The sequence below is a fragment of the Physcomitrium patens genome, chromosome 25, assembly GCF_059467195.1.
Source record: "Physcomitrium patens ecotype Gransden chromosome 25, ASM5946719v1, whole genome shotgun sequence".
Taxonomy (NCBI): domain Eukaryota; kingdom Viridiplantae; phylum Streptophyta; class Bryopsida; order Funariales; family Funariaceae; genus Physcomitrium; species Physcomitrium patens.
Window position 1 is genome coordinate 8,658,749 of NC_143434.1, and position 25,830 is coordinate 8,684,578.

General features: G+C 37.8%; 1 protein-coding gene across 7 annotated transcripts; it reads right to left on the reverse strand.

Moving 5' to 3' along the window:
- Window positions 1–12,141: 12,141 nt before the first annotated feature.
- Window positions 12,142–23,014, reverse strand: LOC112277366 (uncharacterized). Of its 7 annotated transcripts, XM_024509567.3 has the most exons (20): window positions 22,637–22,911; window positions 20,958–21,421; window positions 19,380–20,610; window positions 19,049–19,231; window positions 18,670–18,738; window positions 18,105–18,514; window positions 17,668–17,812; window positions 17,390–17,449; window positions 17,104–17,156; window positions 16,510–16,697; window positions 16,124–16,346; window positions 15,647–15,704; window positions 15,487–15,543; window positions 14,688–14,948; window positions 14,261–14,325; window positions 14,057–14,113; window positions 13,762–13,855; window positions 13,419–13,559; window positions 13,035–13,155; window positions 12,142–12,877 (listed from the first exon to the last, which is right to left on the reverse strand). In XM_024509567.3, the coding sequence occupies exons 2-19, from the start codon at window positions 21,296–21,298 to the stop codon at window positions 13,051–13,053; spliced, it is 3,741 nt and encodes a 1,246-aa protein (XP_024365335.1). In that variant the 5' UTR covers window positions 21,299–21,421; window positions 22,637–22,911; the 3' UTR covers window positions 12,142–12,877; window positions 13,035–13,050. The 7 variants fall into 7 exon arrangements, 5 of the variants coding, with proteins under 5 accessions (XP_024365335.1, XP_024365333.1, XP_024365334.1 ...); XR_016500832.1 differs by lacking the exon at window positions 14,261–14,325; XM_024509565.3 differs by having other exon boundaries at window positions 12,142–13,155; window positions 22,886–23,014.
- Between the last annotated feature and the right edge of the window lie 2,816 nt (window positions 23,015–25,830).

Sequence of the window (25,830 nt, forward strand, 5' to 3'; positions counted from 1 at the left end):
AATATATTTTAAATTTTATTTTATAGTATATAGAAATAAAAATTATGTATCACATATTTTTATAATTTTTTAATTAAAAATATAATACATATATATAAATTTATTACTTAGATTTTTTTGTAATAAAATATTTTATTTTTTATCATTTATATTGTACTTAATACCTATAGTAATAAAATATCTTTGTATTATTTTAAGATTTGTTGTTGTAATTATATTATATTATTTTTTATAAAATATAATTTATATTTAAATAAAATATACATGATATATATTAGATAGAATTACAAGGAAACTTATAATGGCTATTAAAGTAGAACAAAGGATTACAATGAGGCTAGAAATTGCTAATTTGTTGACTTAAGTAAATAACCAAAATAAAGGCCTTCTTATGTCTTTTTTTATTGGTTGATTTGGCATCTATAAATTGAATCAAATTCAATAAATACATCTATGTCTTGAATCAATTTTTTGACTAACATTCTAAAATCTATGCAATTAATTAAAATATCTTTAGTCTTTAAATCTATCTACATTAACTAAAAATTAAGATCCCTCTACCTAAACTACCAAAGTCAATAAAATCTACACATACATATAAAAAAAGTGGTTCTAATTACAGCATTATATGGCTTCAAGTGAAGTACATGAACTTGAACTTTTGTTTAACATTTTGTGATTGATTAGACTTAACAAAGTATTGGAGCAATAGGAGGAATCAAGTATATTGAACAAAAATATGTTATGATTCTTAAAATGATTTAATAGCACAACATTGGTCTCTTTTGAGGACATATCTAGGATAATCCATACGGTAATTAATGGACATCTATGAATCAAATAAACAAATAAATAGCCATTGGCCCAAACAACATGTGTTTGGATTGGAGACTCACTTGTCTATTGTGCATTGACTTTGCAAGTTCAAGTAAACTAGTCAAAACAATTGATGCTAAAATGCATATTTTTCCTAACTTGCACGTGCTTGCTTATACAAACTCTACCTTTTTCATTTTCAAACTTGATAGTTTGGGAGAAGTTCTACACATCCGGGAAATGTTAACATGTTCAGAAGTTGTAAATCTGCCCAAATTGTTAAATTGAATAAACACCCATTTCAAAAAGTCATCCCCTCCATTGTTTCTCAGTGTTTGTTAATGGCCAATTATGACCTTGGCCCAAACTTTCACCTTGTCACCTCCAACTTTCAGCCTCGGATATGAACTCAAGGTTTTCCAGGTTCTGCTCAGCCAGCGTTGGGGTTTACAGCGAGGTTTCAGTATCGCTCATTCACTTGCAGTACTTGGTGCTGCATGTGAGTAACTTGCAGCCACAGCAGCACAATCATGCTGTTGGAAACAAATGTCGACGATCCTTTAGAATTCATCAATGAATGTTAGGATTCTACGCGGACTAAAGTTGAATAGATTGTGAGGGTTGTGCCCTTTAAGAGATATCAGTTCTACCTATGAAATGACAGACCGTCATTGCTACATTCTGTGTGGTGGAATTGTGACCTAGATGGTTTGCACCCTGGTTGTGATTTTGTGTTAACCGTGGTATTCGTCTCTTACCAATTTCGTGGTCGGTGATAGGTCGGAACATCCGCATAGCTCTGGTTCAAAGATGATGTTCATGGACTAAGGACTACAAGAGATTGCAGGCGGATTTCGTGGTCCTGGACCCTCCCGATGCAATTCTGCAGTTGCGAAACAACTAGACCATGCTCCAGGATGATGCGAAGCTAGAGTTGAGAAATGCTGGGGGAAACGTGGGGTTCCAAATCAATTTGTGCTCACTGCTGATGCGACGTCGATCCCAGCTTCCGTCTGCGAAGTTGGCCGTAAGCTCCATTAGTGACAAAACCACTGGTAGCAGATGGATCCCCCAAGTCACATCCAATGTCTCCAATTTATGATAAGTCGTGTTTGCGAACCATGCCGGAGTTCTGGTCAAAATTATGGAGTTGGTGGAGATGATAGACTGGTGTAGAGGTCTTCCTTACCAGATGTTCCGCGTGGGTGATACTTTCAAAGGATTAATGCAGAATTCTGGAACAGTTCCCAGACTACACTGATCTGCAACAAGCCTTGCGTTCGAACGTTCCTGTTCATCATCATCAGAAGAAGACTGCTTATCGGGTCAGCGAAGGACACACCTACAGTTGCAAAAGCAGCCCAATCGATGCGATGAACCAGACTGTGACTCCGCAAAGTGGGCCTCGCAATCAAGAATTTAGTTTCAAGGAGCTTCAAGGATGGATACGGATTCATGGGAAAAATTCAACCCAACTTGTGATTCCTTACAGATGAGGATAAATTATGTGTTTGTTGTTTACAGGTGACAATCTATCTATTTCTTCTTATTTTCACATCTTGACGTTTGTAGTGCCTATTAAGGTACTTTTTTTATTCATAATTTGTTTCTTTACATTTCTAAAAATAAACTGAATAACTGATTTTTTTTTTTTTTTAAGTTGTTTTACAATCAATTTCTGAAATTTGATTAAGATTTAAATCTAGGTTTAAGTTCCAATTTATGATAGTGATTTATATTTTAAATTAAGATTTTACTTTAAGACTTTGTTTTGGGATTTGATATGGTACAATTATCTTGCCTTCCAACACCTTATTAGCTAGATAGAAAATTTCTAGTTACTTAAAACCTATAGCCAAGAGGTCAATACTAGAAAAAATGGACACATGTAATATTTTGTAAGCCAAAATGTGTGTTGTATTTCTAACAAGAGTTTCTTCATCTTGTATTAAAGTTAAAATATAAGACCTAATTACCAAACCAACATCTATAAGGTTAAATGATAAGTTTCTTATTTGGATATTAATTGAAGCAATTATCTTCATTATGATTAAATTTACCACAATGAATATACTTCAGCTTCTTCTTTTTAGATTACTTTCATGTCTAGCCATTTTTTTTTTTTTTTTTTTTTTTTTGCTTTTATTTTTTTTACATGATGTGTTTTCTTTTTTTTGGAACAATTATGATCATTCTTATTGTGACTAGATTCACCACACAACTAATAATGTATAGTCTTTTTAACTTGGGTTTTAATTAGTTACCTTGTAGAAATAACAACCTTCTTGAATTTAGGAATATTTGTCACTTAGGCAACCATGTAAGCACCATCATGTTGATAGAGAGTCCTTTCACACTTCTTGATTTCAATAAATGTTTGTGCTAGCATTACTTTGCTATTATTATTAAAAATAATTCTTGGTGTGGCAAATTCTAAAAATCACTTGTCAATCTCAGATAAAAAGATCTTAACAAGTTGATTCTTAACAAATATGCCTCTTAATTCTATTGTAAACTATAACAAATGGGTATACATAATAAATGTTGTGTCTTTTTTTATACCTATAAAGTATCAAATATATTGTATTTGATCATGCATAAAGCCTCTAAATTCACTCTCTAAATGTTTAATAAACATTCAAAGTGGCTCAAAAGTTGGTAGCTTTCATATTAAAAACAAAGTCATTTTCACAGCTTGAGCCATTTGTAATAAGATAAGTAGAGTGTTGCTATCTAAAGGCAATTCCTATGCTAAAATCTTCTCTTTGGTATCTTCAAGGAATGTTTCACTTTCTTATTTTGATAAATTTCTATCTTTCACTGTAAAAATTAAATTAAAAATAGCACCATCTTTAGCTTCTAAATTGCACTCTATTTCTCACAATTGAAGTAAGTAGTTCTTATTCTATCTCCTATATGTTAAGAAGGCCTTATGCTTCAAATATTGTTGCAATAATTCAAATGCATATCACTTATTAAAAGTAAATAATTGTAAGGATTTTTTTTAGTCCAAGTTTTAAATTTGAGCTTTTAATTTGGTAAGAAAATACCTCTAACTTGTCTTTAAAACAATCACTTAGAATACTATAAAGATCATTGTCTATCTCACAAATTATACCAATATTCTAAATCCAAAATCTTTTAGTAGTATCTAGTACTGAAATAAGCTAAAATGCCTTGTTGATATTTACCACTAGCTCAAAATCCTTGATATGGTTATTTTGTAAGTAATTTGGTAAAAATGAATTATAATATCTATTCTTAGTTTGTGCTTTAAAAAAAAACTACTTTAATACTTGTAACTATTTAATAGCTTAAAGACGTGCCTACTATTGTAATATGTATTATCTTGTTGAGAAAACATTAGATATCTATTTATAAAAGGTAAATTATATTTGTAATAAAAAATAAAAAAATAAAAAAACTAACAATACTAAAATAATTTTAAACGAATTTTATTAATACTTAATAATTTTAGTTAAAAATTAATTAAATCCTTAAAAAATCCTAAAAGAATCATTAGATAATTCATAAATATCATAAAAAATTTATAAATAATATTAAAATAAATATTTTAAAAACAATTAATTTTTTATAAAGAAATTATTAAAAAATCATAACAAAGTAATTCTAAGAAAATCATAAAGAAACTTCAAAGAAATCCTAAAAAATAATCTTTAGAAAAGTTATTAAGTTATCTTAATGAAATTATAAAATTAAAAACAATCACAATAATAATAAAGTTTGGAAGTTGTTAAAGTCACATCTAACATTACTATCTTATGATTAATTCTATCCATCTCCATCTTCATGCCTTATTGTCATGGACATATGCATGTAAGCCAGTAATTACTTATATAAATAGGTAGAAGTAAGTAGAAGTAGATAAAAATAAGTTAATTCTATAATATCTTTTATAGAAGCTTCCTAGAAGCTTGAAAGACATTGCTTTGACTTTATAGATGACTTTAATTGACTTTTTGGTTTAGAAACGTGGTCAACAAGTTCGTCATATACCACACATGTTGTTAGCTTGAAGACCAAGCTAACTATGTGGCATATACATAGAAAAACTTACTTTGTAAGTCAAGGCATGTGTCTTATAAAGTCAACACATATTGGAAGTCCTATAGAACATTGCCACATAGCCCCTAGTTAGATAGTATATATAGAGACAAGAATGAAGCCCTCTTCACTCTTGTCAACTCTTTTCTTACTTCTAGTCTAGTTTCAAGAGTCTCAAGTTTCCTTGTCTTTTAGAAATAAGCCATTCTAGTTTCTTTTAAATATATGTACTTCCTTATTCTTATTTTGTCACTCTTTCTTTGATAGAGATTTCATTGGTTTATGCATAATCTTTTAATTCATATCCTTGATAGATTGATAAGAGTACACTTACAATATCATAGCTTTGTCTTGTCTTTATTAAGAGTGGATTATCCCTTTCTCATGATAAGACATAAGCATATTAGAAGTTGCCGATTACCTTCTTCTAAACTGATATTGTTCTTAGTATTTTCTTTGTCCTGAAGTTCTTTCTTCTACTTATCTTCAGTAAAATTACATATTTTTCTGAGTGTTATTATAGCAAAGCTGGTTAAAATGAAGAGTGCAATGGCACAAATGTAAGAACAATTGAAGGAGTTGATGCTTGCGATGCATCAACTTAGCTTACCACTACAAGGATCAACAATAATGGCACAAAGTAAAGATATAGAGATGATTAGAGCTGCTTCAACATCTACACCAAATCATGTCCCTCCACCCATGGTAGAGCATCCTTCAAGTGTTAGAGAACCAAGAGTTATCTTATCCAAGAAGTTTGATGGTATAAGATCCAAATTTTGAGGATTTATCAATCAAGTATAAGTTAGGATTGAACTTTAACATCAAAGCTATTGGACTCTAGGATCTTAAGTTAGATCCATTGGTATACTTCTTTCAAATTCAGCATTATTGTGGTTTTTATATTTTTTTGAATATTGAGATCCAATATTGGATAATTTGAAGGCATTTTTGGTGGAATTTTGGTCCATGTATAGAGAACATGATGTAACTCGTGTTGCAACCAACAAGATCCGTATTTTGTGATAAGACAATTAATTTGTAACATTATATGCTTCCTAGTTTTAACAACTTGCAATTGATATCAAGTAAGATGATGCTGCATTTATTAGCCAATGTCTCTATAGATTATAATATGAAGTAAAGAAATTGATGCTCAACTTATCTAATCCTCAAACATTGAGTCAAGCAATTGACTTTGTTGTAAAGTATGACAATTGATTTTTTGAATTTTTATTTCAGAATCGTACAAGTGGGCCTCAACGTTACTACAATTCAATGGCAATACCAACATCTCTTCAACACATACATTCACAAGTAGACGATGTACAAATTGATGCGGTACATTTTAAACCCCTTATCAAGCAAGAAAAGACTCATTGCTATCAACAAGGATTGTGTTTATATTGTAGAGAACCTAAACACATTGCTCAAAATTATCCAAAGAAGCGACAAAACCACAAAATGAGGAGCACAGCTATCAAAAAAGACAATGTGTTAGAAAAAAAATTTGTCTAGCTACAATAGGAACCGTGCGGCTAGAATCTTATATAATTTCTAATGAAGGTCCTATCCTCTCCTCAGAACCTCCTCCTTGTTTCATAATAGCTATGCATTTAGGACCTAATAATTATAAAGCCTCTATTTTGATAGATTCAAGAGCATCAAATTATTTCTTAGATGTAGAATTTGTTAAAAGTCATAAAATATCGTTAGTACAAAAAACTAAATTTGTTCATGTAGAAGTGAAAGATAATTGTCCATTATCTTTTAGAGATGTTATTTATGAAATACTTTCTATAGATGTAGCAATAAATGGTCATAGTAGTTGTGTAATCTTTAATATAATTAGATCTCCTTTTAATCTAGTCATTTTAGATTTATCGTGGTTAAAAAAGTATAATCCTTACATAGATTGGATTTTTCGTACTCTTGACTTCTCTAAAAGTATAACTAAGAGTGAAATTAATCGAGTAGAAAGTCATAAGTCTAGGACAATAAAACCTGTGTTTGTAGGTGTAAGAACTTTCATGCATGCTGTAAACAAAGGATCAACTTGTGTTATTTACGCCACACCTATTTCTAATGATGCAAAGACTTCAAGTGGCATTCCAAGCTAATATCAAGAGTTTTAAGATGTATTTGAGAAAAAGAATGCAGGTTCTCTTTCAAAAAATTGTTTCTATGATTGCTCAATTGACCTACAAGAAAGAGCACAACCGCCATTTGGATTGATATATAGTTTATCACAAAATGAAGTACATGAACTCAAGGAATATATTGAAAAGAATTTGGCCAAGAATTTTATACGCCATTCCAAATCGCCAGTAGGAATTCCAATCTTATTTGTAAAGAAGAAAGATAGATCATTACAGATGTGTATTGATTATCGAGGATTCAACAAGATCACCATCAAGAATAGGTACCATCTACCTTCAATATCCGGACTTTTTGATCAACTAAATGAAGCTAAGATCTATACAAAAATAGATCTATGAGGAGCATACAATCTAGTACATATTAAAAAAGGCGATGAATAGAAGACTGCATTTTGAACTAGGTATGGATATTTTGAATACAATGTCATGCCTTTTAGACTTACAAATGTATTAGCAGCTTTTCAATATCTAATGAATGATGTTTTTTGAGAGTTTTTGGACGATTTTGTTATTTGTTATATTGATGATATTTTGATCTATTCTAAGAACAAAGATGAACATGAACTTCATGTCTGTTGTGTGTTACAAAAATTAAGTGATGCGAGACTCTATGCCAAGATAAAAAAGTGTGTATTCCATGCTACTCGAGTCAAATTTTTAAGATACATCATTTCAAATGATGGACTTATGATGGATCTTAAGAAAGTTCAAACTATTATGGATTGAAAAATCCCAAAAACGGTAAGAGATGTTCAATAGTTTTTGGGCTTTACCAACTATTATCAAACCTTCATCAAAGACTTCTCTCGAATTGTAGCCTCACTTACATGTTTGAATTACAAAGATAAACTTGAGTGGAGTAAAGAAGTTGAAGCATCTTTTAAAACTTTGTAGTCGGCCTTTATTTTTGCACCAATCTTGTATCACGTCAACTTTTCATAAGGCATTTTTTATGGAAACAGATACATTAGATTTTGCTTTGGATGCTGTATTATCATAAATGGAAACAAATGATAAACTTCACCTAGTAGCTTCTCATTTTAGAAGATTTTCAACAACTAAGATTAACTATGAAATCTACAACAAAGAACTTCTTGCAATCATGGATTCATTTCAAGAATGGCATCATTATTTAGAAGGCACTTCCAATCCAGTCACCGTATATATGGACCACAGGAATTTGAAGTACTTCATGTTAGCATGTGTTTTGAATTGTCTATAAGTCTATTGGAACATGTCTTTATCAAGATTTGATTTCAAGAATACATATCGACTCGAAAAACAACAAGGTTTGTTAGATGCCCTTTCTAGACGTACTTATCTTGCACCAAAAGATGGAGATGCATCTTTTGATCAACAAAGAACAATTCTCTTGAAGCGAGAGCATTTTTGTCTTCGAGTAATGAAATCAACATTGACTATTAATTCAACCCTTGTGAAAAAAATCTAATCAAGTATGTCTTCTAATCCTCTTGTTCACAATATTAAGAATCCTTCTTCTAAGCCTTAAGATACTTCTAAGTTTGAGTTCAAAAACAACCTACTCTATTTTGAAGGTCAATTGTATGTTCCAAAATGAGAAGCATGATTATGTATTCTTCAAGCATGTCACAATTTTCCAGCAGCAGGACATTTTGGTTACAAAACTTTGGAGCTTATATCCAAAGATTTTTAGTGGCCACAAATGTGGAAGGGTATGAAAGACTTTGTTCAGTCATGCGACATTTGTTCAAGATCAAAAACTCCTTGTCATCGACCTTATAAACTTCTTCAACCATTATCCATTCCAGAACAATCAAGGTCATCTGTTTCTATGGATTTCATCACGGATCTTCCAATCTCAGGTTCTTATGACTCTATATTTGTGATAGTAGATCGTTTTACCAAGATGGCACATTTTATACCATGTATAAAATCTATCACAGGTGAAGAAATAGCTAAGTTCTTTTTTGACAATATCTGTTGCTATTATGGATTATCTAAGGATATTATATTAGATAGGAGAACTCAGTTTGTATCAAGATTTGGACAAATTCTTTTCAAGTTTCTAAAAGAGGATATAAAACTATTTTCAGCATTCTTTCTTCAAACTGATGGACAAACGGAGTGTGTTAATTAAGTTTTGTAGCAATATTTAAGATGTACCATCAACTACCAACAAGATGATTGGACAACTCTTTTGCCACTAGCAAAATTTACTTATAATAATACGATACATTCTTCTACAAAACAAACAGCTTTCTTTGCCAATTATGGTTATCATCCACGACTTGATACTTTTGACTTTTTAAAAGTTGATTATCTTATGGCAAAAGATTTGGGAAATCATTTGTCAGAGCTACATGCAATAATGAAGGCGTTGTTAAAAGAAGCTCAAGAACAACAAAAGATCAATATGGATGTCTATCAAATGGAACAACTACCATTCCACATAGATGACAAGGTATGGTTACTTTGTCGCAATATCAAGACCACTCGTCCTTATAACAAGTTGGACTATCATAGGCTTAGACTATTTTTTTTTTATTTCTGTATAAATTAATCCAGTTGCATATCATTTACACCTACTAGAGTCAATGAAAATCCATCCAATATTCCACTTGTCTCTTCTTAAATTATATAAGATAGTCGACATACCAAGAAGAAGACAAATTCCACCTCTTCCTATAGAAGTGGACAATAATCAAGAATTCGAAGTGGAAGAAGTTCTAGATTCAAGGAGATGCCAAAATAAATTAGAATATCTTGTCCATTGGCACGGATATTATATTAGTGAAAGCAAATGGGAGCTAGTAAAGAATCTTGCAAATCCAACAAAGGCAGTGGAGGCTTTTTATCGACAACATCCATCAAAATTAAGATGAAAATCTTCTTTATAAAAGAAAGAAAATCTAAGCAAGATAACATTCTACTTTCAATCCTTATTTGTAGCTTCTATATAGTTGTGAAGCTGAGGAGATAGAAAACCAACAACTAGTGGATTCAACTAAAGAGCCTTTCTTTGCTAACCTATTAGAGGAGAAATTATGATTGTCACAACCTTCAAGATGATGCAATCAAGATGAAGATCCTCAAGAACGACATATTTTTTCTCAAATAGATGGCGAGATACAACGCGTTTGGTATCATGACCTTCGAAGAGACTCTCAATGTTTGGTAATTTTATTAGAGATAAGAACAACTCCTGACGGTGTTCAAAATATTTTATTTGAAAGAAGTTATGAAGGCCTCAACAACGATCAGATAACAGGATGGATTTCTTACGGTGGTATAGGACACTATCGATGATTGAAAGGCCCTATCAATCATCTTCGAAGGGAACAAAGATCTGAGTATGTAACAAATACAATTTATCGCATCATAGATTTTTTCAACATATGATGATCGCTCTTCATGAAACTCGTCCATAAAAAGGGAGGTAATGTCACGAACATATGCATGTAAGCTAGTAATTAATTGTATAAATAGCTAGAAGTAAGTAGAAGTAAGTAAAAATAAATTAATTCTATAATATCTTTTATAAAAGCTTTATAGATATTATTTTGACTTTATATGTGTCTTTAATTGACTTTTTGATTTAGAAACGTGGTCAACAAGTTGGTCATGTACCACACATGTTGTTAGCTTGAGGACCAAGCTAACTATGTGGCCCACACATAGAAAAACTTGCCTTGTAAGTCAAGGCATGTGTCCTACAAAGTCAACACATATTAGAGGTCCTATAGAACACCGCCACGTAGCCACTAGTTAGATAGTATATATAGAGACAAGAGTGAAGTCCTCTTTACTCTTGTCAACTCTTTTCTTGCTTTTAGTCTAATTTCAAGAGTCTCAAGTTTCCTTGTCTTTTGGCAATAAGCCATTCTAGTTTCTTTTAAATATACGTACTTCTTTATTCTTATTTTGTCACTCTTTCTTTGATACATATTTCATTGGTTTATGCATCATCTTTTAGTTCATGTCCTTGACACTTATTTCATGTCCCATATCCCATATTTTTTTGTCACTAGTCCTTGTCTTCCATTCCCTATGCCTTGTTCCATATTTTTTTAAATTAATCATCATATAATTTGGAGGATGTGGCTTTAACAACTCCCTAAAGTTATAAAGAAATCTAAATGAATTCCTATGTAAATCCTAGAAATACCCTAATTAAATCTTAAATCAATCCAAACCAAATCCTAAACAAATCATAACAAATTCTAAGTAAATCTTAATTAAATCCTAATGAAAATCTAAGTAAATCTTAATAAAATTCTTAAAAGTTTCTAACAAATCTTAATGATACTCTTAAGATATCCTACAAATGCTAATCAAAATCTAAGTAATCCTATCTAATCTAAAGACAAACTTAAAACTTCAACATCTATTCATTAAGCCATAAATGGATAAATAAACATTGATATTTTTTTAATTTTTATTTTTTTCATTCATCATTTTTTATTTAACCAAAGTGAGCTTCTTTACTAAAGGTTTTCAAAAAATAAATTTAAAAATGACATTTTCTATTCAGAACTTTTATGTAAAATTGTTTGCTTTGGAAGCATACAAAATCCATTCACCCAAGGAAGCTAATGATGTTATTGGTTTGTCAATTGAAGGTCATCTAGAGCACATAATTGGCATTCACTTAATGCTATCATTTTTTTTTACACACAACACATCTTTACAGCATGATACTTGATTGGAAATTGTCTCATCTCGTATTACATTTTATTTGTTTCCTGAAGAGGGTATTCCTTACTGTACCTCGAACTATGTTCCCACCACCTAATGTACTAAGGAAGCGTCAAAATAATCCTCCGAGGTTCTATCATATTTCGTACAAGAAATAAGGCGATATAATATAATTAGTTTAATCTGACATTATTCTAACGATTCCGACTGTTTCTTGTTCAAATCCTATCAGTTTCTTCCCCATTTTACTCATCACCTCAACCAGATTTGTCAATCAACCAAACATACATATCTGGCTGAAACCAAAATGGGTAGTGCTGTTTGTAATAGTTATTTCAGGTTGTCTCGAACCGTTTTAGACTAACAAGCACTTACCATTTGTGTGCATATTTTGCTAGCATACTTAAGACATTGGGAGACGATTTGGATGAGGTCCCACAAGTTAACAGGTAACAGCTGATAATCATAGGCATATTGGTCCTCAGAGCCCAGCCCAAGTGCAAGACTCCAAACGGACCCCTATGACCCGCTTAAGTAGGTCTCCTGAGGTGGCATTCATACAGAACAGTCTGATGCTCATCCATCTGGTATGGGGCCATTACTAAGCAAAGCTTTGGCTACTCAATACGAGCTTTTAGCACTATTTTACACTTGTATGCCTTAAGTGTGACCTGATAAGGTCAAGAAGACCAGTATTTAATCACTTGCAGCATTCTCTTTTCAGTCTGTTCATCAATTATGCATAAACAAGACACTTACTCTCTACAGCAGAGAGGTACAAGATAGCGACAGCTGATCAATACATCGAAACCCAAGAATAAGGTAGGGAACCACAAAAGAGTCCAGACTGTCAGTCGAAGACATCCTTAGTGGCAGAGTGGCACCCGTGTTGACTCCAAAGGTCTCATTTGAGATGATCCTTGTGCATTTACTGGATTTCAGCTCGATGCGAGTGGACACCCTGAAACCCGCTTAGTCTTAACCAAACGAATAAGAGAGCAGCCCAGCGGCGCACCCTGACACTGCAAGACCACTGATCTCATGCGACAAGCAGTGTGATCATCTTCCGTATAGCGTAACCAACCAACAATGTCGGTTTACACCGCCAAGACCAGCCAGCTCATTTCGAACCTGGAGCCGGTACCATTCTATTAAAGGATCTGTACAGTAAATGGTATCATGGCAGCCATCACAGTAGTCAGGCATGACGTCGATTACGGACAACATACGCACTCAGTTTGTTAATTCCTCGTTGAGATTCATTTCCGCCGAAGGCATTGCGGTCCAAACCTGACCTAAAAATAAATGCAATCTTACCTTCATAATCCACCACCTACGTCTTCCTACTACCTGTAATCTCCAATGGGGGTATCTCTTTCTCCAGCATGAACGACCCCGTGAAAACCATCATGTTTAGGTCTGAGTGAAACTGCTTCACCTGAACCACCACGCATCCCACATTTACTACACAGACACATAGTACCTCGCATCAACTTAACCCCACGTCACTCGTTCCCAAAAACCAAGAACCAAAACCATCACCGAGGTATGAACTCGTTGACATTTTCCTCGTGCTCGATCTCACTGAGCCGTCAACTCGGCCATCACGGACGCCTAACCCGCCTGCTTACATCGCACATCATCCATGTCACCGCAACATGCATATCCACAACTCAAACTCGGGACAAGCTAGATACACACCTGCCCTTCCGCCATGCGCCTGAACCCAAATTTGTTAAGCCAGATACCCTCCGCACCCTCTGCTGCAGGAAGTGCCAACCGCTCCACCCGAAGCACACCTAACAATCTCTCGATCGACAATAGCAGCGCTTTGCAGTGGCCCTGCACCATCACAAACCAAGCACCGGTCAACCAACACGACGGCTGCGCCACTTGCGCCATGCCACAACCAGCACAACTCTCCACCCTCCACCTCACACCGTCACAGACCCGCCAAAAGATAGAGCACATGTGATCAGTGGGTCCTGAACTAATACGAAGTCCACCTCCACAAACCCCGAAACGCGCGATACCAACTACCCACCTGGCCTTGATGTGAGGGGTTGGTTGCCAACAGTGGAAGTTCTGCAAGCTGCCTCCCAAACACGCGGATGAGAGCCGTCGACACCACCCTATTGCTGCAGTATTAAAACCCCACATAACAATCAGCACACGTGCATGGACTTCCATGTCCCCAACACACTTATATACAGTTAAACAAACCCGACCAAGTCAAACACCGTTATCCAATTAGCGATGTCGGAAAATGATTCATCGCGACGCTTTCCCTTACAATCAAACACATTGCAAATTAGAAAGACGACACCGGTACAACTTACTCGTACTTCAAGACGACGCAGTAAATGCCTCCAAAATCCTGATCTCGTAAGCTTCGCCTGAACCACCAGTCCCAAAAAAATGTGAGAACACTGCTTGCACCATCGTGCATAGCAATAAAAACTGCCCGTCAACTACAGATCCCAGTGCTTCGTCCAAAACCAATTGAATCGTCCACTCCACTCAACATGAAAAACAAAGCATACCTGTACACCATAAGAGGAATCAAATCCCCTCCTGACACACCATCCGCAATGGGATCAAAGCATTCCTATCACATGAACACCACGCATTCACTGTCCGCACCACATGCAACCAGAGTTCACTCATCTTTATCCCTTCATCCACGTTGCTTTACCTCCACTACTGGCTACACCCACAAAAATTACTTCCCCACACGTAGCTAGTCCTGGATGTATGTAATCCACTACAATCAACTCTTATTCCTGGTATCGCTCTACTTTCGTTCTTGCTCCACGTCAATAAACTTCCAGTCCTTGTGTAACTATCCGTAACGCCGACACGAACGCCGGACAGTCCAAAGCTTACCAACAATAGAAAGATCGATTCTCCGCAAGGATGGCTATCCCATACCGTGCGTACAGGAAAGCCTGGGTCAGACAGGTTACGTACCGAAAATATTTGTACTGCTTCTGCCAGTGCTTTACCATTCGACGGGTCTCCACCCCTACCATGCAGCAGTTGCCATTCGAAACCTGAGCAGCTAGACTCTGTTGCATCCTCCGATCTCTCTAGTCGAGCCTGGTTAGTTCTCAACACTTTGCTGATGATGCTATCAGCCAACGGCTCGGGTCCATTCGACACAAGTAAGCTTAATATGCTGTGAATATGCTTGCAGTCTTGTCCACAGAACCACTCGCCCTCTGGCAGCTCCTGAAAAATCTCACGTATCACCATTCGGATATAAGTTCTCATCTCCACTATTCCTTGTGACTCACAACCTCTATCACAGTCTCGTAGCCGAACAGTAGCCACGCATCGAAACACAACCTCACCCCACCCGAGAAGACCCAAAAACCCCGTAACAGAGCAAGACTGCACCTCCACGGCAGGCCAAACTACATTCCCAATGTAACCAACATAGACTCTCATAATCATTGTAATCGCAAAGAAACATGTGGTCCCTGTGCTGCGATGAATTACCAATTCCCCCAATCTTCTACAAGCCCTTCAAGCACCAGTGCAGCTAACTATAAGTACTACCCTTACTCCATTGTCACATGCATCCTGCCCCGTCCTCAATTGACACACACAAGTGAACAATGGATTCAGGCAGCCACAGGAACAAACACAATCGATATACATGCACCCCACGCCACCTTTTCCTAAGGCGCCGTACCAATTTCTAAAGTTCCCGCACATACTCTGCCACTAGTCTCCCCGCCAATCATTTGCTCAGCAAGACTTTTACCTTAAGATCTTCAAGACCATGCTTCTTCAAGCACCCGACATGATACTCCCGCTCGCACTGAATAACATCCAACAACACCGTTCTAATGAGCATGAAGACAGATCATCACGAAATAATCAGCACAACCTGACGCTTCGCCCTTAATGTCGCCAGCACTCACCTGATCACAGAGTAAAGTTGTTTTAGGTCCAAATCCTGTTTTCGCAAAGTCCCCCGATCTGCCACCACACAAACAGCATCTAAATTAGATTATGATCCATCACACTTGCACATGACCTACATCGTATTCTAAGCCATCGAATAAAGGCTCTGGAAGAGAGAGAGAGAGAGAGAGAGAGAGAGAGAGAGAGAGAGAGAGAGAGAGAGAGAGAGAGAGAGAGAGAGAGAGAGAGAGCAAATCCATAAGACAGAAGACAAAAACAAATTATCTCCCACGACTGAAAACAAACCGCGTCAGAAGGATGATTTCAGTCTTCACAATGCTAAGGTGAGAAACCATCGCACATAATCACAAAATGCAACCCCTAAACTCGCCTCCTTTGCAAAACTGAAGAGAACAACCGAGCATGCGCCCAGTTCCTACAAAACTAAACCACAGAGTTGCATCAAGTCATCATACTAACACCGCCATACTTACTTGCAAAACACACAACCACCCAGAACAATCGCTTCAGGAACTTGCAACAGCCGTGAGCACCGCCCAATCATGCGATCCTTTGTAAGTAGAGTCTTGGCAGCTCCCTTAGAACGGCGTTTCGTCATTGACCGCCGCCGGTCCTTTGTCCCACCGAATCGTTGCTCTTGACAGTCGGGACAGAAAAACTCCCCGAACGAAGACGAATCCGTTGAACCCAAACAATCTGCCAAAAACCGTCCCCAACCCAGTCACATAAAATCCACCAGAAATCCCTTAAAAACAATAAAACAATAAATAAATCCGTCTTCCACCTACATCGTCAAACTCGTTCCCCAACAAAACAACCACGACTTCCGCCACGTGGTTCACGCCGGGTACAACCGTACCTTGATGGTATGCATTTGGACACCCCGTGCACAACTGAAGATCCCCACTGTCCCCGCACTCGACACACTGATCCAAATGCTCAATCTTGGCAGGAGTGACGCCTTCCTGCTTCACGTTCTGTTCCACTACCAGAGACTGGGCAGCATCGTGAAGAGACCGACCATCTGCCAGATATATGCTAGTGTACCTGTTCGCACCAATCCCAACGACGAGTCAACGCTTAGTGAACGACTACCAAAGATTATCAACACTTCGCACCTCATCACGGAGTGCGGTTGGCACCAAAACATGATAAATTGCACGAATGCTGGCGGAGGCCTACATCATCATGTGACAAACTATAGACATCGAAATAGTTCAGCATCAAGAAATCTTGAACTCCACAGCTAATAAATGAAAACGGTTCCATTTGAACTGCCTCTAGCCTCCAGGGATAACTTCCAATGCTCCTAAAGAAAACGACAACGAAAGACACCCTTTATAACCATCGAACATCACTGCAAGAAGCCACATATTTAGGTCGAACACTTGACTCCGACAAGCAAGAAGTATGAGTAGGTCGTATCCATACACACTCGCATTCAGATACTTACGGGTTTCTTCGAGATCCCCATCCGGCATGCTGCTCGAATAAGGAGCAACTAATCTGCATTGCAACTCCCAACTTTGTCAAAAAAACAAAACAAAACAAAACCAAAAAGCAAACCACCCATGAGCGACTAAGCTACGACCGGGATACAGTATTTTCTCAATACATCCGACTCCAACTCACTCGTACATACTTCCACACACCATGTTATCCATCAATATGAGCGATTTTCTGTACCATCCCTACAAGCCAGGCCGTAAAAAAACCCGCCATAGAGGGAGAAACCGTACCACTTGTTGACAACAGCTGCACAATATTCCTGCACCTTTCTTCACTCCAGCTAAAGATTTCTGCAAAACACCGCATCAACATGAGCGACGATCACGACTGCCCATGAATCACTCCACACATAAACTCGCTCGGTGGACATGAACCTCCGCCGAAGAAGAAAATAAATAAATTAATTAAAAAATAAACTCAATTCAACACCCAATACACACAGAACAAACTCCAAGTGGCAATGCCTCTGAGACATTCTTATTTCTAACCAAAAGGACAAGTGTCAAACCTGGCCCTTCACATAGTACCCGACTTCCGTATCATCTTCTAGACCTCCTGGAAGAAACAGAGCTTTGTGTAAATTTGCTCCACTTGATTCTCTACTCAGAACTGGAGGACTCGCCGTTTCCTTTTCCCTCGGGGTACGGTCCAATCTGCAATAACGGCATCCAGTTCAAGACGATAACTAAACTCACCGAATTCCTTCCACAGAACGAACAGCCCTGGACGTATACACGCTTGTAATATCCAATGCATATCATGCAATACCTCAGAACCACCACCACCATCATGCCCACTTCTACATCGAACACACTAGCTGCCTGACATAAAGTAGAATCCAAACGATCTATAACTGGCATCTTAAAGTCTACTCTAACCACATCCTGCATCAGGTTGTATCGCCCGCCCCGGCTCACAGAATCCACTCAGCTCTTGCGGACAAACCTCGGCATACTAGCTCTGGCATCGCTTCCCCTTGCCTTCACCTCAGGAGTGAACCTTGCTTTCGTATCCGACGGCATTTTTGGTTTCGTATCTCCTTGGGGCGTCCTCGGTTTCACGTCCACCGGCACCCTAGGTTTCGTGTCGAGTAACGACTTCGGCTGAGGGAGCTTCTTCAACGCAGGTTGGATCGCTATTAAAGGGTGCTCCAGACTACTGATTTGCACTTTCACACCTCCAACTTCACCAATGGCAGACTTCAGCACATCCATTATGTTCATCTTCTGCTTGTTTGCATTCCACCCGATCTCCAGTATGTCCTTCAAACATTTTCCGTTCTCAAGAAAGATGAAGTCGCTGGGGTGCCGTGCTGAACTGCCAGCATGCTTCTCGAATGCAGACACGTTCACGACCTTCAACTCAACCCAACCCAACCGGCGTCAGCCCTCGTGTGACTAAAAGGAAAGCTACACGTACCACATTACCATCCACTCCCTAGTGCTCCGCCTGGCACAAACCCTTCAAATAGACCCCACATGCCTACGCCAGGAAGACAGTCGAGTGTTACCTGCACGCCTTTGCAGCTGCTGCAGTCGCAAAGTACTCCCCCTTCTTGTATGATACCCGTCAGCATGATCTGCATCCAGCCATATATCAGCGGATCAGCAAAACCACAACACCAAAGTTGCTCCCGGACAAATTCGCAACCCCATCATACTAACACACCGTCCTGTAGGTTGACTGCACCATCAACCCTACGATGCCCTACAGCTCCACCATCTCAAGCTACACTAAGCCCCTTCCTCGCAACGATGCAGTGAACCATGATTGTACAGAACACAAAGCATCACACAAACCGGATCCAACCGCCACCTCCATATCTTTACATACGCAATTATGCAATGATACCAGCTGTCGGCACATTAGGGCTGCTGCAAACAACGTACATGCCCACCACGCCCCATATATCGCACGTGATGCCCATCCAGCAACCCAGACTGGAGCAGAAGTTTCGCAGACGCCGGAGCCTCTTTCAACAAAACCTCCTTCACCACGAAGCCCCTCGCGCCATTCAATGTTGGAGATTGTCTCATGCTCACATCCCCTTGCCCTTTCAATTTCAATCGCGACTGCACACACCCCACACAATGCCACAACAGCATGTCAGCTCTCCAAACGACATCTCACATTTCCATCCGCACCATAACTCACTAACCAAGCCCAACCACCCAACCACCCAACCGCCCAAAGCCATATCTTCAATGGTACCACACCAACCTTCAACCCAGGTGACCGCGACTGTGCCGATGTCGCAGCCGATGGCGTCGCGACATCCGAATCTTGCCTATCCATGCTATCACCCCGTTTCTCACTACCTGAATGCTGAGGAAACTCCAGATCCTTGCTGGAAGCCACCGCCGCCCCAGCAGAGCCACCAAGTTCCTGGTTACCCAAACTGTCTTCTCTCGCTGGGTCGCTGCTCAAATCCTCACTGTCCACCGCACTCTCAACAAAGCCGTTGGTTCCTCCACTGTGTTCCGGCAGCAGAACCACGGGCTCAAACAGCTCCGTGCACTTATCCTCTTCAACGGTTCCATTCGTTAGGCCCTTCCCCCCATTACCGTCCTGTTCGCGCCCATCCAAGCCATCGTCCGACAAAGGGTTCGATGTCGCGTCATTGCGACTCCCTGCCACTTCGAATGCAAGGCCTTCCATAATAACCTCAACCATCTTCATTTCTAGAGCTTTCGATGCGTCTGCTTTCTCCATCTGCAACTCATCCACCTCACTAATCCCACTGTTGTTGTTCGCACCTTCATCATCCGCAGTCTCGCGTTGATCTGCACCATCGGCAACGACCGACTCCCCTAGGCCATTGCACGTTTGAGCAATCTGCGAACCCACTGACACGGGTGTCGTTCGTGCCTCCGATACACACACTTCATCCGCCACAGTCGATGAGCAACCTACAACATGACCTCCACCCTTGGTCTTTCCGGATCCATCCCCGCTCGGACTCGACTGCAGCACACCACCATCCCCAGCCGTATCTGGCACAAACTCCTCCGCATCCATTACAACATCTATTCCTTCTTCTGCGGCCACGTTTGAAATCACATGTTCCTCTATCCCCATGTCCACATGCCCATTCTGCAAAATCACCATGCATTCCTCCTTCACAACGTCGTCTTCGACTTGCGTCGGCAAGTGAGAATCAAGGATTCCGTTCATTGCATCCATGCCTTTCAACTCCAACTCCGCAGAATTCGACGTAGCCAGCTCTCCGTCACAGTTGACCGTATCCACACTGGAGTCCGCAGAAGCCGAGATAACCCCCACATTCTGCAAATCCGAATTCCCTTCAGCAGCTTCGCAAACCCTCGACGCATCGCCATCCACGATTATACCCGTTTCCGCAGACAGAGCGGGAACGCTAGTGCAAGCACTGATGGAACCAGAAATTGTCCTGGGTGAACCCGGTACTGCCTGGCCGTCCGACACTTTGCACCTTGAAAACCACCGATTCACTTTCAGACACTCGCAAGCCTCGTGCTCGTACTACACAGTACCAACAAACTATACCACTCCCAAATTCAAAGATACGTTGACATCAATTTCACACCATCTCGCTCCTCTTAAACACACAGGACGACAATTCAGTCCCACTAAAGTCACACAGAAGTAAGTGGCAAGCTCCCGATTCCCAACGTCCACAGGTGACCCCTACTCGCCACGGCGTCACCGACCGACTAATTCCTAACAGAACACATCCACCTACGCAGCACAGCCAAGACACGACGCAACGCGCAAGCTACTCCGAACGAAGCTACTACCAAGGGTATGTGAGCAACTCACCCCCCTCCCGGTTCTCCCCAAGCCGTGTCGATCAGCATTGCATCTCCAACAGAAGAATTCAATAGTACAGAATTCACTTCCACGTCTGAAGATCCTCTAACGGCAAGCTTTTTCGCCGGGCTACGCAACTCCTTCAATCCTTCATCAAACGCCCTCTTTTTCGTGCTTACTATCTCGCTTTCATCCTCCAGGTGCAAGCTGTTGGGATCCCCGATCCTATCACCAGCGAGAGCGCTGGTAGTTGCTGTCATTAGCCCATTCTCAACTTCGCAAGCACCCGACAGACCAACGTCCCCCACTCTATCAGCCACCTCGTGGCCATTGTTCGCCAAAATCTCCATTGCAGCGGACTATCTACTTGGCATTAAAGAGGGAATCGAGATCGGTTTCTTCACAGGCACTACCTCACCCACTCATAGCTCCAGCATACAAAACACCACCACTCCGCCAAATAATTGAACCGACTGTAAACACAAACATGTCACGCGGAGGTCAGCAAACCGAATTCTGCGACTCCAAGGAACCGTTGCGGACTGCATGCAAAGAAATCGAGAGTCGACTTGTTGAGAACCACTTTTCAGCACGAAGCAACCCACGGATTGAAATTCAAACGAGAACTCCAGACCCGGCCAGTGTGAGCGGGACTTCGATGTAGGTCACGAACGAAGGTCCCGTTGCAGAAGCGAAAAGAGTAAGACTCGAAACGGTGCATGCTGAACATGAGACACATGTTCGACCTGCTACGCATGCCATGTCCCATCACCGGGCGGACCATACGATAGATTCGAACTACAAACTTCGCTCAGACTATTCCCAGTCCATCGTAACAAGTATCGTCATTCTTTACACCCCAAATTCATTTTCATGCGACCATGAGACGGTCTGCAAAGAGCAGCACCTTGCCAACTCTACATAGAGAGCTCAACTACAAACGACGGACCAGAGAACTGCGACAAAGAAACCGGTCTAGGACTGTGGAACCAGATATGACCAACACTGTGGAGGCAATCTTGTAATCAATGAGGGAAGTTGAGCTGTAAGACCTGACAAAATTTCTGATATTCGGGCGAACAGAGTCTAGTTGGAACAAACTACTACTGCAAGTGGGTCGGGCACTCATGTGCCACGCCTGGAAAACTAAACGAAGAGCAAAATGCTTTTGTGATCTAAGAGAAAATCGCAAACCATGGCTATCTTTCCCGCTCGGACCACACCCGAGTAACAACCTGTCGCAGGCAGATGCCGAGCTCCTTTCTTGAAAATGCTGCACTTTCCAAATATGTTCTACACCGGAAAAAAGATGCCGGAGTAGACGTGAAATCATCGTGTCGAGTCCTAAAGAAACTACCTCAGCATCTACATTGCCAAAACAACTTCCCTTCCAGACTCCCTGCCTAGACAACAGTCCGGAAAAAAGCGCAGAACGGATGCCAGCGACATAGAACACGCAAAGTCTCTTGAAGTTGATGGGAATGAAGTTTTCAAGTTTTAGGTCGGATGCACACAACGTTAAAACAAACCCTAAATCCCACAAAATGCGAGGCATCGAACCAAGCGTCATGTAATTGAGCCCCGAGGCCATATGACTAATAGAGAGAGAGAAAGATGAGGCCACAGCGATGGAGAATAATGTGAGAATCCAAAAACTTCTCCAAAACCAGAACCATACCACGACGCACCTCAAGCCTGATACTTCCTCAACCCTCGCAATGAACCACCACCACATGCCCTAACCATAGCACCACCAAAATAAAAATATATAACGGCGGCGAACAGATCACGCCCCGACATCAGCTCCCGCCAAGCGAAACGCAAGGGTTTTACGACGCATAAAACTTCCCCAAAGCCTCAAAACTGCCCACGAAAACTACACTAACCCTAAAGCAACTCACTTGACCTCCCCAGGGACCCATGGGAGCTCACCCTACCAGGCAAGGATAGGTGAATAAAGTCCGAATGAGATTTGGCGCAACTCTGCGGGACGAAGCTGTTGTTGCCCGCCATGGACACTCTCACATGTCACAGCAGACGACGACGATTATGGGCCCTCTTTCTTCCACCGCTTCCGATCGATATCGGATGATAAACTCCGTCGGACGTACGAGCACAAATTCGTTTCACAGCCCAGTCTTGTGCAAAGGTGAACAAAAGCTTCATTCGAAAGGAGGCGAGCTTTTTATGGTGGACGGAAAAGCAGAGAATTGGATGGATGAAACTTGAAGTAGACGAAGATTCCTGCGGTTCATCCAATTTAGATTTGGACTGGGTACGTTGCTACATTTGTGGAGAAGCCTCCAGTCATTTGCCTAATTATGGATGTAATACTCCTATTTTTATTCCATGCTTGCTTGAATATTTTCCAAATTCAACTTCTAAACAATGCATTCCCATTCCTATTTGCTAAAGCTATATGAACAATCCAATGTTAAAGCTTGATTGTTTCTAACATAAATAATGATATAATGTGAAATATTCATCATCATGCGAATCCTTTTGTATTGTTTATACTCTGATTTCTTCAAATAAAGTAAACCATACGAAAAAGTACACATATAGAGTACTGCAATGAAATGTTAATAATCAGCATTCTGTGGAATTACAATCAGTTCCAAGTAAATTTAATAAAATCATGTTATCTTTTGTACTGTTCTATTTTACACACAGGATACTTCTTGAGCTGAAATGTATTGCTTTAAGTGTATGCATATTGCAAAGAAAACAATAATTATTTACGTCTTTTAACTAAACATTAAATAAAGTTTTTGACATTTCATGAAGGGAAAAAAGGGGGGGGGGCAACGTACTGGTTTGTGAATGTTGTATTTAAATTTTTAGTTTCTGATCATAATTTTACATTCTCGTATCAGTGACAGTTTCAAACGTAGAATACTAAATAAATTAAATGTTTGCATCAATAGGTCAGAGCATGCTGTATATATAATTACTGCACTTTTCGAAAAGAAACAAAATTGCGACTTAAAAGTTGCATTAAAAAAATAATAAAAAATCATATTCCATAAAACAGATAAAATTTCAATCATAAAACAGAAACAAAACATATGTGTGGTTGATATTAGATAAATTTATTTTAAAAAAGTATTTTTGTGTAGTTTAAAAGATATAAGAAAAATTCTTTAATGCAGTACATTTTATTTTCTAAAAACATTTAATAAAATATTATTGTAATCCATCCTTTTTGCAATTTTGATTGCAACTTATCAAATTCCATTATGTGTTTTTTTTAATGAATTTTCTTGGATGCAAAAGCAAAGCAATAAATGATGAAAAAATACAAGAGAAACAAAATACCAAATAAAAAACTATTCTAAATATAAAACAATAAACTTGTAAAACACTAGGATTGCTGCAAAACTTATGTAGTAAGAAAAAAAGTATTTTATTATTTTTTATTTACTTTTAGTATGTTAATAGCACTCCTTGTTGATACTTGTAATTCATGTTTTAAAATTAATAGATTATTTTGAAAAATAAAATAAAAAACAAAATTTCAAAAAACTTTTAATAGAATTTAGAAGATATAGATAGCAAATAATAATTTTAAAAGATATATATATATATATATATATATATATATATATCCATTCAGTTAACAATGTATTTTGAAACAATCTAAGGAATTTTTAAGATCTACATAAAGTAGTACAAAATGTCTACAAAGTTATACAAAATTACAAATGTTTTAAATACTCTTTAATACCAATATTTGTAGCATGTTTGTTATTAAAGAACAATAGTTTTTTGTGGAATTTAACAAAACATTACACAAACATTGAAAAATCTTAAAAGTATGTATCATGTTTTAATCTCAATACTATTGATGAATAAAATTAATTAACTAAAAATTAATTAAATCTTAGGTTTTAAATTATATAAAGATTCTAAAGGATTTGTTTTCAACTTTCAAATCCATAAATAAACCTCATTATAAAATTTTAACTAAGAAAATACCAAAATTTATGATATCAATTAAATTTTAGAATAAAATAATTAATACATCTCAAACTATTAACAAAATATAGATATATTTTAAATTATCAATATTTTTTGTGAACTCATGATTTTGAAATTAGTTTTGTTAGAAATCTAAAAACAAAGCTTTGGACAACCATCTTGATGTAATCTAAAGTACCATCTACTTAATTTGTATGATAGTCAAAGCTATTATAGAAGTTATGTGCATCATAAGTATAAACCTCAAGTAGAGTTAAAGAAAACATATTTTCAAACATTAAAAATATATATAATAAAATGACCATTACAAAAGTTATATTAATAAAAATTATATCTATTTATAATTATCTACAAAAACAATTTGGTCAACTTTAGTCTTAAGTTTCTATTGAGTATGTAATTTATCTAATCTTTATGCTTTGTTCTTTAAAAGCCTGTAATAAATCACATTCAAAATAAATATATTCTTACCACAACTTTAAACTTTAATTTACATAAATTTAATTAAAAAAGTTAATAAATTTATTATGATTATAAAAAACATATTTGACAAATTAAGAAGATTGAAGTTACTGACTTAATTGAGGTAGAAAAAAAATTCATCTATATAGAAAGGGATGATATTTCAATACAATACGTGTTATCTTCTAAGACTATGATTTATTTAAGATCATAGTAATCAAGAATTGGAGTTAAGCTACAAGAGAGAGTTTTATTTTTATTTTTTATAAGAGTATTAGGAATTAAGTAGTATTATGAGTAATTAATTGCTTACAAGTTGAAAAAACATTTGTTTAAGAATATTTTTTTTATTTGATTAATATGTATGATCCATGGAAAAATATATAGAAAAATATTTAATGTAGTTGGATTGATAATAAATTATTTTTATGTAATATTA